The sequence below is a fragment of the Silene latifolia genome, chromosome Y, assembly GCF_048544455.1.
Source record: "Silene latifolia isolate original U9 population chromosome Y, ASM4854445v1, whole genome shotgun sequence".
Taxonomy (NCBI): Eukaryota; Viridiplantae; Streptophyta; class Magnoliopsida; order Caryophyllales; family Caryophyllaceae; genus Silene; species Silene latifolia.
Window position 1 is genome coordinate 402,398,823 of NC_133538.1, and position 16,987 is coordinate 402,415,809.

Sequence of the window (16,987 nt, forward strand, 5' to 3'; positions counted from 1 at the left end):
AAGTTCTTCCGGGAAAAAGTTAGAGCTCAAATAGTTGGCAATATCCGCATATCAAGGGTCGGAGTGCGTGATAACTAAGATAGAGTCATCGGGCAACCACTCATCAATGGGGATTCCATCATCAACATCCCCTCAGGATTCTCTAGTCAACCTTGATAGGTGATCCGCAACAAGATTCTCGGATCCCGGTTTATCCTTGATTGTGACATCAAACTCTTGCAACAATAATACCCAACAGATCAATCTCGGTTTAGCATCCTTCTCGACCATAAGTTACTTGATGGCAGTGTGATCCGTGTAAATAATGACTTTGGAACATAAGAGGTAAGGCCGGAACTTCTCAAAAGCATACACCACCGCCAACATCTCTTTTTCCGTGCTGGTGTAATTCCATTGAGCATTGTCTAGTGTCTTGCTTATGTATGTTATCACAAGGAGCTTCTTGTCTTGTCTTTGACCAAAGACCGCCCGTAATGCAAAGTCACTTGCATCACACATCAATTCGAAGGGGAAGTCCCAATTGGGTGGTTGCACAATTGGAGCCGATATCAAGACCTGCATGAGCCTACAAAAACTGTAAACACAAGATTGATCAAATATGAAGGGAGTGTCCTTAGCCAAAAGTGAGGTGAGGGGTTTAGCGATTTTTGCAAAATCTTTGATAAACCGTCGGTAAAACCCCGTGTGGCCTAAGAAACTCCTCACACCCTTGACATTTGTGGGTGGGGGAAGTTTCTCAATCACCTCTACTTTTGCTTTGTCCACTTGGATCTTTTTCTTAGAAATAACATGTCCTAGAACCACTCCCTTTTGTACCATAAAATGGCACTTCTCCCAATTCAATTTTAAATTGTATCGGATGCATGTTTGGAGCACAAGGGAGAGATTCTTTAAGCAATCATCAAATGAGGTGCCATGGACACTAAATTCATCCATAAACACCTCCATAGACTACTCAATATACTCGGAAAAGATAGACATCATGGCCCGTTGAAATGTCCCGGGAGCATTGCAAAGGCCAAACGGCATTCTCCGATATGCGAAGACACCGTAAGGACAAGTAAAGGTAGTATTTGCTTGATCATACGGGTGAATGGGTATTTGGAAAAACCCGGAATACCCGTCAATAAAGCAAAAATACTCATGGTTTGCAAGTCTTTCGAGCATTTGTTCAATGAATGGTAAGGGGAAATGATCTTTGATTGAGGCGGAATTAAGCTTCCTATAATCAATACACATTCTCCATCCCATGACCGGTCGGGTGGAGATGATTTGACCATCCTCATTCTCAACCACAGTCATACCGCCCTTTTTTGGGACGATTTGAACCGGGCTAACCCAATCGCTCCCGGAAATGCAGTAGATAATTCCGGCCTCAAGCAACTTGTCAACCTCCTTCCTTACCACCTCCTTAAATTTTTCATTTAACCTTCTCATAGGCTGGGCGGAAGGAGTGAATCCATCCTCGAGTGTGATGCGATGCATGCACACTCAGGGATTGATTCCCGTGAGGTCATCAATCTATACCCAATGGCTTTCTTGTTTTCCTTAAGAACTTTCAAAAGTTTTTCTTTTTGGAATGCCGTTAGGTCCGCATTGATGATCACGGGGAAGGAGTGTGCCTTATCGACATAGGCATAGTCAAGGGAAGGGGGGAAAGGTTTGAGGTCTACCTTAGGAGGGTTCGAACCCTCAACTTCATCCAAAATAGGTGGTAAAGCTTCATAATCTTCCTCCAAATTCTCCTTCGAGCACTTGTCCTTAGCTTCTTCAATAGCTTCTTCCAACATGTCTATAGAGTATACAGTTTCAAACATAGGTTGTGACATGGCTCCGATCAAAGAGAAGTCAACTACATTTCCTCCCACCTTGAAGGTGAGTTTCCCTTCCTCGACACTAATATAAACATCTACGGTTGCTAGGAATGGTCTTCCTAGTATAATAGGCGTTTGTTGATCCTCCGGAATATCAAATACAACGAAATCCGCTGGAATGTAGAAGTTGCCAACCTTAACCGGCACATCCTCAATAACACCCACCAGTCTTTATACCGACCTATCGGCCAGTTGTAGTATCATAGATGTGGGAATCATGTCATGTAACCCAACTTTCCTTGCAATGGGAAGAGGTAAAATGCTAACACTAGTACCAAGATCACATAGTGCCCTCTTAATGCTCACATTGCCCACCGTGCAAGGGATGGAAAAACTACCCGGATCTTGTAGTTTCTCCGGCATGGGATTGAGTAAGATTGCACTACATTCCCCTCTAAAAGAAACTAAACCATCTCCTCCGATGCTTCTGTTCTTGGTCAACACATCCTTCAAGAATTTTGTGTAGAGCGGCATTTGTGTCACTACCTCAGTGAAAGGTAATGAAACTTCAAGCTTCTTCAACATGTCCAAGAATTTGGAGAACTTCCTCTCCTCATTCATGACTCTACTTCTATTAGGAAATGGGATGGGAGGTTAATGGCCTTTTCGGGAGTTTAGGCTTGCTTGGTGTTAGCTACTTTATTTGCTTCTTTTCCTTTCTCTTGGTCTCTTTCAACCACTCTTTCTTGGTCTCTTTCAATCACTATTTCCTCCAAAACAAAGTTTTCATCATCTTTAACATAGTCACTTACCTTCCCCTTCTTAGTATTGTCCAGTCTACTTGATGGTGAGGGAGGTGGACTCTCCTCGCCATCTCTCATGACATCTCTCTTTCTATTTTATTCATAATCCTTGTAAGGGTCCTCCAAGTCTTTCCCACTCCTCAAGGTTACCACATGAGCTTGTTGGTGTGGTGGTGGTCCATCTCTAGGATGAAAGCCTTGAGGAGGCAATGAGTGAGGAGCCCTTTGTGAAGAAGAGGGGTTTTGGTCGGCCATATATGAATCAAATGTCCTTTGATGTGCTTGTACATTTGAAAGTTTGGTCTTCAAACTCTTGAATTGATTGTCAACCTTGGCATCCATTTCCCTTAACAATTTCTCAAGAGAAGAGGTGGGGTTGGGTGGTTCTATGTATTGTTGTTGATTTTGTGGAGGTTGGTAGGAATTTTGTTGTTGTTGATACCCTTTTTGGTATCCTTGTTGTTGGTTGAATGGTTGTTGAGATTGTTGGTTTGATTGGTAGCCTTGTTGTTCGTATGGAGGGTTTTGGTTTTGGTTGAGGTAGTTGTCTCTTTGATGAGGTGGGAGGTAGTTTGGATTGTCATGTTGCCTTTGGCCTCGGTAGTTCGAGCCTTGGCCTTGGTTTTGATTGTATTGCCTAGAATTGTCGGGCTTTGGTTGTGGCATATATTAAGGTTGTTGATACTTGGGATCCAATGGTTGCCCCGCATATTAAAGTTTTGGGTCTTAGTTAGGGAAGGCGCGGTAGAAGGACTCATGACGTTGGTAGGAGACCCTCGGTGCACCTTGCCCTTGAAGAGCAAAGCACTTTTGCTAGTCATCTTATGGAATAGATGAACAATACTCAATGGTGTGCCCCAAACCACCGCAACAATCACATAGCATTTGAGGAGGATAATTCCAAGGTGGAGACCTAAGTTCTTGAATGTAATAGACCTTGGAATGGCTAGGTCCGCTCTTATTGGCATGCTTTGAATCTCCATGCTTCTTTGCCATTTTGAACTCTTCAAATTCCTTTGTCAAAGTATCCAATTTTGCCTTGTACTCCATCTCTATCTTGGAAGTGAAAGATCATAGATCCATATTAGACTCTCTAATAAAAATTAAATCATCTCATAATTTATCATTTTAGTGATCTATGTAACATGCATGCAAATATAAAGCATAAAAATGAAAGTCAAGGAAAAACAATTTCCTTACATTGATTTATATGATGAATATGGGCACAATCAAGATCTCCTACCTTGATTGTTCTTGTGCTAAAGAAAAAAATAGGAAGATCCTCCTTTACCAAATCTCCAAATTATAAGGTCTCCTTCATGAAGCACCCTAGAACAAATACCCAATAATCTAACAAATATTAACTAGATATTTGTTAAATTATTCCCTTGATAATATGTAAATATTACTAACAATCTTAGTAAAATGGGTTTTTATTATTTTAGAGAGAGAGATTTCCACATGCAAAAATATTCAAGTTATTGAATAGAAAAATTAGACAACACAAATGTTGTGTTAGTGAAGTGTAGAGGACGGATGGAGGGAGTAATATGAGAGGGAGTTGAGATGTGTTAAATGTGCCCAATAGGATTAGGCATAGATTAGACAAATGGTGTAATGGGAAGAGCACCAAATAAAATTTATTGGTGCATAATAATTGTGTCTAACAACACACAATCACACTACCATTTACACGGTCCAAATGACCCATTTACGGGTCCATATCGGTTCTTATTTGTCGCACAATTATGTGTACATTTTATTTTAACATCGTTTTATGTTTAAATGCTTCCCGATTAATATTGTCTAAAACACTCCGTAAATATACGTGTACAGCTACACATATATTTTTACGTACCAATCTAATCACGTTAGTCAATTAGTACCTATCTTAAAAATTAACTGCTTAATTATTAATTCCCATCTCAAAAATTTATTATTCAATTATCGCATAATTAAATAATAATTATCGCGCCTCGAGTTCACGACTCAAAATCTCTCTAAAATAATCGACTAACCTTTGAGTCTATAAATCAAGGGACTAAATAAATTGTATCTCATACAATTAATTAGTTGTCAATTGGGGTTCGATCCTTTAGGTGTGAGCGAAAGGGGTCAGTTGATCACCGCCGTCTCACGATAATAACGTCAAACTCTAGTCAGCCAACCGTTATCGATTTACGTTAATCAAGTGACGAGGATCAAATAATTAAATATCTGATGATATTCCTTTAATGAGATTTATTATGTAAACGTACTATTGTGGAGGACACTAACTCCAACAATCTCCCACTTGTCCGACACAAGGTGTGCGCTACCAATTTTCTTATCCGTTATAATCTCACACTCAATGAACGGTGTCTTTCAGGTCGCACTTACATATGAACATATCGCGAGTGGTTTTCTCGATCGGGAGTGTGACTACCTGACCGGAAAAATCTCTCACAGATTACTTCCGAGCGTGGCCACGCATTTGTAGTCATTAACTCCTCGAGTGGCCTTGAGATATAGTTTACCCAACGTGGATGGACAATTCCTGTATGCCCTATCTATCCTATTACACAATACAGATCACCATGACCTAGTAAATGCCCTTTTGGCCTTCTTTCACGGCACGACCTAGGACAAAAACCAAAGTCACTCGAAAACTGCACTTGCTCATATAATAGTCTCCAGTCAAAAGAATCGACTCATTAGAACATCTTAGAGATCCCCGCAACGACCAGGTGTCTATAATTGAACTTAGGGACTCTCTAAATGGTCAATGTCCGGCAAAGTGTCACACACTCTGCCTATGTAATCGACCAGTCATCACATATGACCTTATGGTGTTGAACAACCATCAATCGACTTACAATCTAGTCACACCGAGACATCACCTCATTAAGTGATTAGGGACAAAATACAATGTTCATCTTAATCACTTGAATATTGTTCAACAGTGTCTCCACCACTTATTCAGATAAACAAGGTATTCATGTTTTCAGTCAAACTGAATAATTGAGTTCTTAAGAGACTCAAACAATGAATTCGATCATCACTTATGTAAATATCAATACTCTATCACATTGAGATGACATAACCATCATGTCTACCTTATGCCAACGGCTTTGGTTAGAGGATTAGCAACAGTTGCATCACTCTAATTTCCATTGCTATTTTCCTTTGTTCTATGCAATCTTTTCATCACATAGAGCCTTTCTAAGTACATGTCTAAACAAGTTTTTAGACACTGGTTGTAAAGCCAGTCAAACACTCCCACTATTTTCACAGTCTCTTGAGATACGATATTCGGCTAACAGAACTACTCTAGTCCCATTAAATTCCGGTTATCCACTATCTCTCTTACAACATCGGATGTTGTAATGTACTTGGCTTTCGTTCATGATTTGTACGTATAACACTTATACACATCCTTCATATGTCATCTTTTATGTATGACTCCTCATGCATGTTTGTTTTATACATGTATAACTTCTTATACATATATGTATAACTTCTTATACATAGAACTCTTACATGATAACCATTCCTTAACAAGGCCCATAACATCTTATAAGCATAAGAATGTTTCCGTGTAATCCTTTTACACGAAATTCATAGATTCCTCCAAACTACAGGAGTAAATCCTCAGTGCTTCTCAAGTACTCAAGGTTGCTCTTGATAACTATCTAGTGACACTCACTAGGAAATGATTGGTAATGACTTCTCATATTCTCAATATGATAAGTCCCGACGAGAGCAGCTTTTAGCATATTTAATAGATCTTGCAGCGGAAGCAAAAAGATCATATTAAATTGTTCAACAACTTGAACTAGTCAAGAATCTTATCACATAAGTCTCTTGACTAAGATGCTAGTATCCATGGAGATCTATCTCATTAGATCCGGATATTTAAGATGCGCCATGATACTCTCAAGTATTTACCCGAGAATATTTCTAGTAACTAATATGTCAAACATGTATTTTAGACTAAGAAATATCACCTTAGCTACATTTCTAGTAAATAATATGTCAATCACATATTTTAGACTAAGAAACTCACTTTAGCACCCACTAAACTCCATGTATCATCATTTTATCTCGACACTCGAGTAATACCGTTTTGATAGACTACATGATTGAACCCAAGGTTCCAACTCTTTGACGTATATAGATCACAAAAGGGATCTTCCAAGCATGCTAGGCTTCTCAAATTGACAACATCAAAGAAAACTTCTCCTTCATAAGATACATTCAAGGAGAAAGTTTCGTTATCCTTTTGCCTAAACTCATCCTCATGAGAGGCTATATTGCTAAGACCATACGAATATATAAAGGCATTTGGGTTGTCACAAACTCTCTATAACAAGCCCAAATTTTAAACATCTTATGTAACCTTAACGACAAGATCAAGGTAACCAACCAAAGTATTCACCTTAAATCATGTCTCAAAAACATCTTGTGTTTCCTTCCTTATCGCATCGTGAGCAAGGAGATCAATTCGAATTGCATGGTGACATGCCATTACATAGAGGTCATAAAATAGAAAAGCCTTTGATGAGGGTTTAAGATTCGTCACTTTTGAAAAGTAACGCAATATTATCGCAAAATTATCTCCTTATAACCACTAAGACACAATAAAGAACATCGTCTTGCATTGTACTCAGTTTGTGGGTCTTGGACTTCCGCAAGTTCAAAATTTCTCCCACTCTGTCTTCCTGAAAATAAAAATCTTTCTGGAAAGACAGTATTATGAGCCACAAACTCTTTGTTCTCATTTTGGAGGAGTAAAAACCAAGTGGTTCAATTTTGGATAACCCTCACAATTACCTAAATTGGTTCTGAACATAAACATTTATGGTCCCAAATGTATAATAATGACAAATTAGGGACTCTCCCTATCCATATCTCATATGGAGTCATTTAGGCTATTATAGTCGGGTTTTAAACTTTTAGTGAGAAAATAGCTTACAAAAATTGCGAAAAACCTCAAACTATATCTCATAAAGTTCGGTTTATATACTTGACTACACCATACTCTATGGTGTCCCAAAGAGAAGGTATTATGTGAACTGGTTCATAATCTTCTTAGTGATTATCAAGGTCATTATTTGATATTACCCATTTGATCTTCAAAGTCATTACTTTGAAACTTCCGATCAACATCTTGATCTTGACGTACTTTTGGTTTACTACTTCATTTTGAAAATATTTCACGTTTCAAAAATCACTTTTATGTCTTATTAAATATATACGAGGTTTTCATATCTACTTAACAATAAGGTAAAAGTAACCAAGTATGTATATTACCAACTATCGGCCTTACACATCCGTATGTATATGGTCAATCACCTCACTAATGTGTTTGTTTTCTACAAAAGAAAACATAATACATGCACACATACCATAAGACTCACAATCAAATGGTTGTTCAATGTGCTTTTCGTTTACTTGTTTGAAACGAATTTATTTGAGGCTTGATCAATTGGGTTCACCAGATTAGAGACTTTAAAATCTACTAGATAGTATAATATTTAGTTTTCGTGAAGAATGTAAAATTCCTCTAACTTAAGTTGTCTAAACCAACCACCAATTTATAATAGAAGTAGGTACAACCTTTTGTTTTAAATCACATAAGTGATGCCTTCTATGTATAAACATAGATGATTACATTCTTTTAAAACCAAATTTAGGTACAATTGTCCCCATCAAAATCATTGCTACTCTAGCACCATTTCGATACAAAAATGTCATATGCTAGACGTATTATGTTTTATCAATTCATGTAAACTTCTTTACAAAGAAATGATCCATACTTGATATCTCATACCAAGATAGTGGAACTAGCCTATCCTTTGAGTAGACGTCTCTTTCAACATTGTCCTATCTCATACATCTAGGGTTACTTCTTGTTAACTCCCACTCACTTTCACATTCCTTTTTGCTTCAACAAGCAAAGATGAATCTTATGAAGACCTCTCTTTCTGTCATTCGTGATATTTTATACACTTAATAAGAGTGAATTACTATAAAGTGAGTGCAGCATGTGGCAAATCTCAACTTCTTGCGAAATTGGACTACCTAACTGTTCAATTGTTATCATATACCTAAACTCTTTAGCGCATAAACAATCAATTCGACCTTTCTCGAATTAAGCAATTTGACGGTATCATATTGGAGTGTTCTTTGTGTTTTTGAAAACTCTTTTCGCAAACTTTTGAATTACTCTTGAGTAATTAAAACTAATATGTCATCTTCATGACGGAGGTGTCACTTCTGAAATCAAGACTCTCTTGACAAAATGTGACTCCCTTTTAAACTCGTAATAAGAGTTTGAAACATGAAAACCCCTTTTTAAATATGTATGGATGTTATGTTGTATAATAATCGGTATAATTTGCAACACCCCCATACTCCAAGTGCCTTACCAGGACCACTCAAGTATAAGGATGCTACCATCTCGGTTACCTGAGGCAATGATAATCAAATAGACAATAACGAAACAACATTTAGATAGTAATACTTTAGCGAAAGGTTACAATCCAAAACCAAAACCAAAATACGAATACAAGTTCTCAAACAAACTGTCTAGCAACTAACTGAAATGTTTATTAAACTACTAAGCTACAGCGGAAGACTTCTATCATCTGACGGTGCCACATCCCAGCTATCCCAGTAACTCGACTCATACCTGCTCAATAACTTCTCACCATCCCCGAATGGATCACCACAGTTATTAAAACATTAAACGGGGCCAGTACTAATCACACAATTTATATAAACCAACAATACAGTAAAACAAACAGCTCAATCATCAAAGATATTCTCCGAACTCCAAACCCAACTCCATAATCCTGACTACACACTAAGGTGTGTAGCCCTGCCAGAGTGCCCATCGCAACAGGTCACTCCTCACCGCCAGTGGGGGACCGCAGCCGTTCCCACCTAAGCCCCCCTCATCTCCTTCGAGCGATAAACCCAAATCCATTAATGTGCACATGCCTTCTGTGGCGGGTTCCACAGAAGGCGAATCATGGGCGTGAAGCCACTCCCGTAAGTGACTCCACTCAGCCAGGGACGCACCCCGAAGAACACAGACAAATACAATCAATCACAGCTACAACCAACAATCAAAGCCAACAACCGTCACAATACGAGTATAATAATATTCAACAATCACAAACACCAATCAACACATCATGGGACTAATACTGAGTAGGGAAACCCTACCTGGAAAGCACAACACAATTAGACGATCCCACAGCTGATATCAAAACGCTTCCTCTACGAATCCTCCTCCTAACATACAAACATATAATCACTACCAATCACAAAATACAACAAAACCCCCAATTCCCAATATTAGGGTTTAACCAACATTAACGGAATACTATAAAAACGGTATATAGATCTTACCCTCGACGCAAGGATTACAACGGTATAAAGAAAGGTAAAATCCGGCCTTCCAAGCTCCGGGATTTGCCAACAATGCGATTGAAGCGAAGAACGTAGTTTGATTTCTCTTTTTGAAAGTAATTAGGTTTAAAAGTGTTCAAAGAAAAGTGACGGAAGTTATTATATACTGTGGACAAGGCCCTCGGGAACTGCGTCCGCGGGATCCACACTAGGCATAATCGACTCGAGGTTCTTTCGAATCGAATTAAGACAAATTAGAGTCGCCACCAAGTTTTTTGGGAACTTGGAACCGTTCAAGTCAACTTTACACCTTTCATCGAAAAGCATAAAGCCAATCGACTACGAGTGATTAAAGACAAAGACTTGTACCCTATATCACTCGATTTGAATGACTCTCGTAATCCAATGGTATTTAGACGGATCCACAAACCATAGATCTTGAGTAAGGGGTGAGGGTACGTGTTAGGAAGCCCATAAGGACACCTAACCCCGCCCGTCAATAACGGCCTCTACTAAGTCAAGTGTCGGATTTCAAACAAGGTCATAGCTACTACGATATATGATATGCAAACATCGTTTTCAAAACCGTAACATGTGAAGTTTCTATGTCGATTTAGATGCAACTAAACTAACTTTGTCAAAGTTGTAATTTAGCATGTGGGTTGATTGATCTAACAACATACAAAACAAAGCAAATAAGGCTTAGGGGGAATGGGGGAGCCATTGGGATCTACCCTATTACAACCCAGGCATTTCATGCCGACACAACGATAAATTAAAGATACAACTCGATCTAAAATACAACGCTATACACAAAACCGTACATGACACATTACACGGCCATTCGGCCTAGGAAAACGTGCACAAAGGGGTGGCCCACGGCTTACATGACTCACGGCCTTGGGTCACTCCTCGTAATGTGTGCTTTCACTTAATCTTATCGAATTAGACATTGGGTCATACACCAAAGCATGCATTAGCATAAATTGGGCCATGTTGCTTTAAACAACATGCGATTTACTACGCTCTTACATGCATTGGGGCACAACCATCTAACCAAACAAGACTAAGGTTTTTGGAAGAGGTTTTGACTCGATAAAAGAAAGCTAACTTGAAAATTACAACTCGATGAACAAACGATAAATTACAAGCGACAAAACAATAAAGAACAAACGATGTAAAACAAACGAAACAAGAAAGACCAAAAGACACGGCCAAGCCATGGCCACTCTAGACACGGCTACCCTAGGTCCTAGGTCAGGTTCATTAGTTAGATCAATTGATTGCGAAACAAGTTCGAAAGTGGGCTAGAAAACAAGTTAGAAACGACGTTGATCGATTGAAAAGATGTCTTGCAAATGTGTATTCTACACGACCTAAAGGGGTCGAGTTAGGTCAAGAAGTTACGATATTAACGCTACTCATCGAGTGTTAATAGGAAGGTGTTAATCACACACTCCTATGCTAGCGAGAAATCGAGTGAAAAGAGAGATGCGTTCAATTAGGTTATAGAATTGTTAGTTGATTTTTAAAGCTATGTCGATGTACCCTAACATGTCTAATTAGGTTATTAAACTGATCTAATGTCATCTAAACGAGTTATATGTTAACAATCAGAGGTCATACTAACAAGTGACGGGTCCTAGGGTGGGTCGAATTACACGAAACAAAAGAGGGGTCAAAAGCGAAGAGCGAAGTTAGGATTCGTTTTATTAATGCCCTACCTTGAACACGAGGATATGTAAATGAGACGGGGGTTACGACCGACTGATGTAGCGGATTTCTTTCCCATCTCAAGTCAACGCGGGTGTTCATGGTGGTACTTTAACTCATACTCGGACTAAACTAGTTTCATAGTTAATTATAACAATCGATAAACAAAATAAAACGAAACAATAAAAAACAAACACAGAAAAAACAAAATAAAAGGGAGAAAGAGGAGGATTTGATGCACCCTCAACCTACATGTATCGCTGACACCATCTTGGGTCGTAATCGATGGTAGATTTTATCTCGAGAGGCCGTCGTCGACGAAGAAAGAAAGCAAACAACACGTTTTTTGCAAATCTGGACAGCAACTTTCAAACTGCGATTTCTCTCTCGTTTCGCGGTGAAAATTCGATTTAAAATATGTTTTGAAAACTAGAAAGAGAGGAGAACAGAGATCTTAAAACAATCCCTGCTTGTTTTGAGTTATTGGGCACGAAAAAACGAGCACAAACAGAACTGGACAGACAGGAAAAGCCGCGAAAACAGAGTGTATAACACTCTGTTTTTCGAGGGAATTCGTGTACTCTCAAGGGCAATTTGGCTCGTAAATCTTTGTCTAATGTGTAGATGGATGTTGTATGGTTAATTTGAACAAGAAACTCGAATTTTGATGGAGGTTTGAAGGGAGAACGAAGGGTTTCAAAGAGGACACACAAACTGATTCTCAGTTTGTAAGTCGGTTTTGTCGAGGGTTTTTGGGAGGCAATTAGGGTTTTTTTCTGGAGTTTAAAGCATGTAAGTGAAGGTAGTATGTATGGAGAACTTAGAGGAATGAATGTATGGTGAAGGGGGTGGTATTTATAAGGAGTTAAAGTAGGGTAAAAGGGGAGAGAGGCAGACGGGCTCATTCACGCATAGCTGCTGTCCAGCAGCTTTTGTGAGGGTTTGAGAGGCTTTGTGACGGGTTTTCTTGGTGGTTAAGGTAAGGTAATATGGGTAGGATACTAGGGTATGGGTTAGGGTTAATGGGTACGGGTTTTGGTGGTATTTGGAGCGGGTTTTGGGCTCGGGATTTGAGCTGCAAAACAGGGGGGCTGCTCGTGTTTTTGTGCGGGCTGTTGGGGGTGATTTGGGGAATGGTTTGGGCCGTGGTTATGGGGTTCGAACTGGGGTTGGATGGGTAGAGGCTTAGGTTGGTTAGTGTACTCGAGATTCGTGCCAACTCGTAAAGAAAACGGGCCCAAAAACCGAGCTATAATCGAGCCCTAAAACACGTGTTTAAAACGAGTTCTTTTCGATTTATAAATCGATTTTTCAAAACAATTAACACATTAAAATAAATGACTTTTCAAATCAAATACACTCATAAAATGATTTTTCAAATCAATTATTTATTTTATTTTCAATAAAATAAATTTGAGAAAATAAATTCAAAATAAAGCAATAAAATGAATTTATCTTAAAAACACTTTAATTTAAATATCATTTAAATTAATAAAATACTCCGTCGACAACGCTCATTCTACATCGTAAAACGAACCCAAATAATGACAATGACAACTAATAAATACATGTGTCCTATCATCATCGGGTGTTTGTCGGGTACTCTATAAATTCCAATATCGACGGATACGGGTATCTACAGAGCCCCCACTTTGACTGAGGCTTGGACAAGGCGAAAGTCAAAGTATACGCCAGGTCCCTCTCGACCTGATAATTCTTCGGGTCGTTCATAGTCCATTAGACTTGCGTATATAAGCTCGCCAGCCATAAGAAAAGATCATACCTGAAACTTCGTTGGGGATTGACTCTTGCTTCTGTTGTGTCAAATTATCGTCATTGGTCATCGACCCATAAATTGCATATATGGTGGATTGAGCCTTAACCTTAGGCGCCTACGTATCCGTTTCTGACGGAATCAAACCCGCGTCGTAGTTCGGCAACTACTGACACATGCCCAAAGTTTATCATCTGCTGGCATTTGTCCAAAATTCATCATCTGTTGACATTTGCCCAAAATTTATCATCTGTTGGCGCTTGTCCGAATGGGACGGGACTTTCCGAGGAGGTTGCCGCCGCTGTCATCATTTGCTTTCAGCTACGGAATTCTTCCATTTTATACTCTTGTATTGAATTGAATTCTTGGTGGATGTCATCCTTTACATCCTGATAATGGTCTCTGAAGCCTACGGCTTCAGCGCCCCCAGTTTGCAATGGCTCTAAAGTCGAAGACTTTAGAGCCCCCAGTTGAAGCATATCCTGCTATATTTGAAACACAGAAAATGTACAAGCAATAATCATCACATAAGCACATTTGGATCATCGATCTTGAAATTGGATCATTTGAAATACTGGGTCGTCGACCCAAAAATTGAATTTGAAAATTTTGAAAAAACTGGGCCATCGACCCGAAGTTTGAATTTGACATCACTTGGAATGTTGGGCCATCGGCCTTTCAAAAATGGAATCTTGAATTTTGAATTTCGAAGGATTGGATCATCGACCCACAAAGATTCCACTACTTGGATCATCTATCCACAATTCGCAAAAAGTTCGTGGAATTTTGAATTTTTGAATTTTTTTTTTTTTTTTGAAATCGAACCTTGACGGGTGAGCACGAAATACGACTCAGACACTCTGTATGACCCGTAAATAACGTGGGCGTAGCCCGCTACCGTAAAACAAAAAAGGAAAATAAAACCGTAAGTGTACACGGATTTTAATTCAATTATTGACTTGTTGGGGGTAGAAATGTAAATTGGCCGTTCCGGCGCCAAAAGATGGCAAATGGGAATCACAAGGTCGTCGAACTTGGGACGGAGATATCGTATGGCATGGGCGTGCTCCCAAGGGCACATGGGAATCAAGATCACTTGGCATTGACAAGGTGGATTAAACTCACGGAGCAACAACGTTAGCTTCGCCTAGACACTAAACACAGACTGATTTTATGAGAACAGTTGGACATCACACATCACTCTTGTTGGGAACATTCTGCCACTCTTCTCCTCACCTCCTTTCTTTTCAGCGAGTATTCATCATTTCTTGCCACCGCCTTCTTTCTTTTCAGCGGGCTTTTACTATTTTTCTTCCACGCCTTCTTTCATTTCAGCGGGTTTTTCATATTTTCTGTTCCCCAACACAAACCTACATCTATATGACTGAGCATCTTTGTCTACACCGTTAGATAAAGCTCATTCCAAGAATTGATACTATTCATCTGAACCTACATCCTTATCCTAGCCTACATCGAGTGCTAAGACCGACTCAAACAAAGATGGCTTCATTTGGACTTGGTTAAGACCCGTAAGAAACCGACAAGATGACAACTTGGATGATGGGTGGATTGAATCCCTTATTCTTAAGGACTGCCTACGTATTCGCGTGGAGCAAAATCAAATCCGACGTAGTTCGATCATGGTGCATAAACATGGCATTTTGATTGTGTGTACACACTCAAAGGTTTCACCTAAGGTATCATGTCGTATCCCATTCTAGCATGTAAGGTACCGTTGTATCCCGTGTCTAGGGTTGGTACAAAAGGTTTTGATTCTTTGGGATGTGGAGCTTGGTAAAAATAGGTTCGTAAGGTAAACCATCATTCTGAAAGTTCGTTTTGTGGTGCTAAGGCCAAGGGTTATGGCTGCTGATGTGGTTGGAATGGGTGTCGATGAACCATGAGTGCAAATGGGTTGGAAAACAATGTGGGTTCAAATCTCCATATCTGGACCCTAAAGGCTGGGTGTAACAGCACAAGCGGAATGATTCTCAAAATTCCTGACTATCCCCTTGTAACCGTCTCAGGAAGGACTTAGAGGGTAAAGAGGTCACTACTTACGCTTTTGGGCTTCGCCCATTGAACCTCAACTATGGGTACTTGACTTGAATTCTGGCTTCCGTAACTTCGACATTCAACCAAAAAGGAATTCCACAATAACTTCAAAATCTTTTTTCCTTTTCTTTTTTCTTTCATCTTTTTTAATTTTTCTCTTTCTTCTTCTTTTTCATCTCTTCTCTTTTTTCATTTTTCATCCTGAAAATGATCTTCCACCCATACTGCTTGTTACCATTGAATTCACACTGAAAACTGGGCTTCGCCAACTAAATTGGGTTAGAACTAACAATTCCTTGTTAAAATGGGTTGGTCTCTTCTCTCTTCGAGATGGGATGATTTTATGGGGAAAAGGCTTGCCTTCCGTCATCGATAGGGGAAACAAGGAGCTAGTCCGGGTTCATCATAGAATCATCTAAAGGCTTGTGTTAAGCACTGGTTCTGATGGAGGTTTTCTACCGCCAGACATGGAATAGGTAAAGGAATCAAACACGGAATCCTATTGTACCTTACGTTTTGAAACGGGGCATATTTCTACCCCAGGGATGCCTTTGACTGTGTTGTGCATTTTATCATGTTTCGGAATGATTGAGGATTGGAAACAAGACATATTTGGAAACGAACTGCAACTTTTATTGGAATGTCAAATGCTTAACAGACTCGAAGGAACGATGCCTAGGACACACCCTAGGACATCGCGGAACAAACGACTCAAATTCAAGAAAGGAAAGTTCTAGACTCGACTCGACTACGATAAGAAAACAGATCCCGACTCATAATTTTCAAATCTAGTTTTGAGATTTCCCTTGTTCAGCTGTCAACTTAGATGCTCGACTCTTGTCCTTGATCCCTTTGATGGCCTGCCTCCATCCCGAGGTAGTCCTCTGAGGATCTACGCCAATGATGAAGGTCGGTGAATCGAATTGTCTTTAATTAACTTCGTTAACGAGAGGAGTACATTCTAGAGCAAGACTCCCGACTTGAATTTCATTCTTCGGGTTTGGCAAGAATTCAAAGCAATCCACAAATATTTTCCCGATAAACACCCCTTTCAAGTGACATGGGCGGATAAGATGGGAATAATCGACATTGTCTTCGACAGAAACAAAGTTGGCGTGATCGCCAAATGGATTGGTGATGTTATTGGGTTTAACAGTTGGGATTGGGAGTGTTCCACTCTCAATCATGTCTTGGATTTCGTGCTTGATCGATAGCACCTTTCATATCATGGCCTTTCCCTTGATGAAAGGCACGAGAGGCATTTGTTTTATACCATTTACCTTGTTGATCAGCAGGAGGGTCCGGAGTTGGACCAATAGGCTTCAGCTTTCCTTGGGCTATGAGCCTTTGGAGAGCATATGTATAAGTGCATCCGATATCGGTGAATGCCCTAGGTGTTTGGCGCTGCGACTTCTTCGATTGCCCTTCTA

General features: G+C 39.5%; 1 protein-coding gene across 1 annotated transcript; it reads right to left on the reverse strand.

Annotated features, from left to right (window-relative positions):
* Positions 1-1,433: 1,433 nt before the first annotated feature.
* On the reverse strand, positions 1,434-2,435 carry LOC141632215 (uncharacterized). Its single transcript, XM_074444778.1, has 2 exons — positions 2,104-2,435; positions 1,434-2,043 (listed from the first exon to the last, which is right to left on the reverse strand). Exons 1-2 carry the CDS (start codon positions 2,433-2,435, stop codon positions 1,434-1,436), a joined length of 942 nt encoding a protein of 313 aa, XP_074300879.1.
* Positions 2,436-16,987: the final 14,552 nt, after the last annotated feature.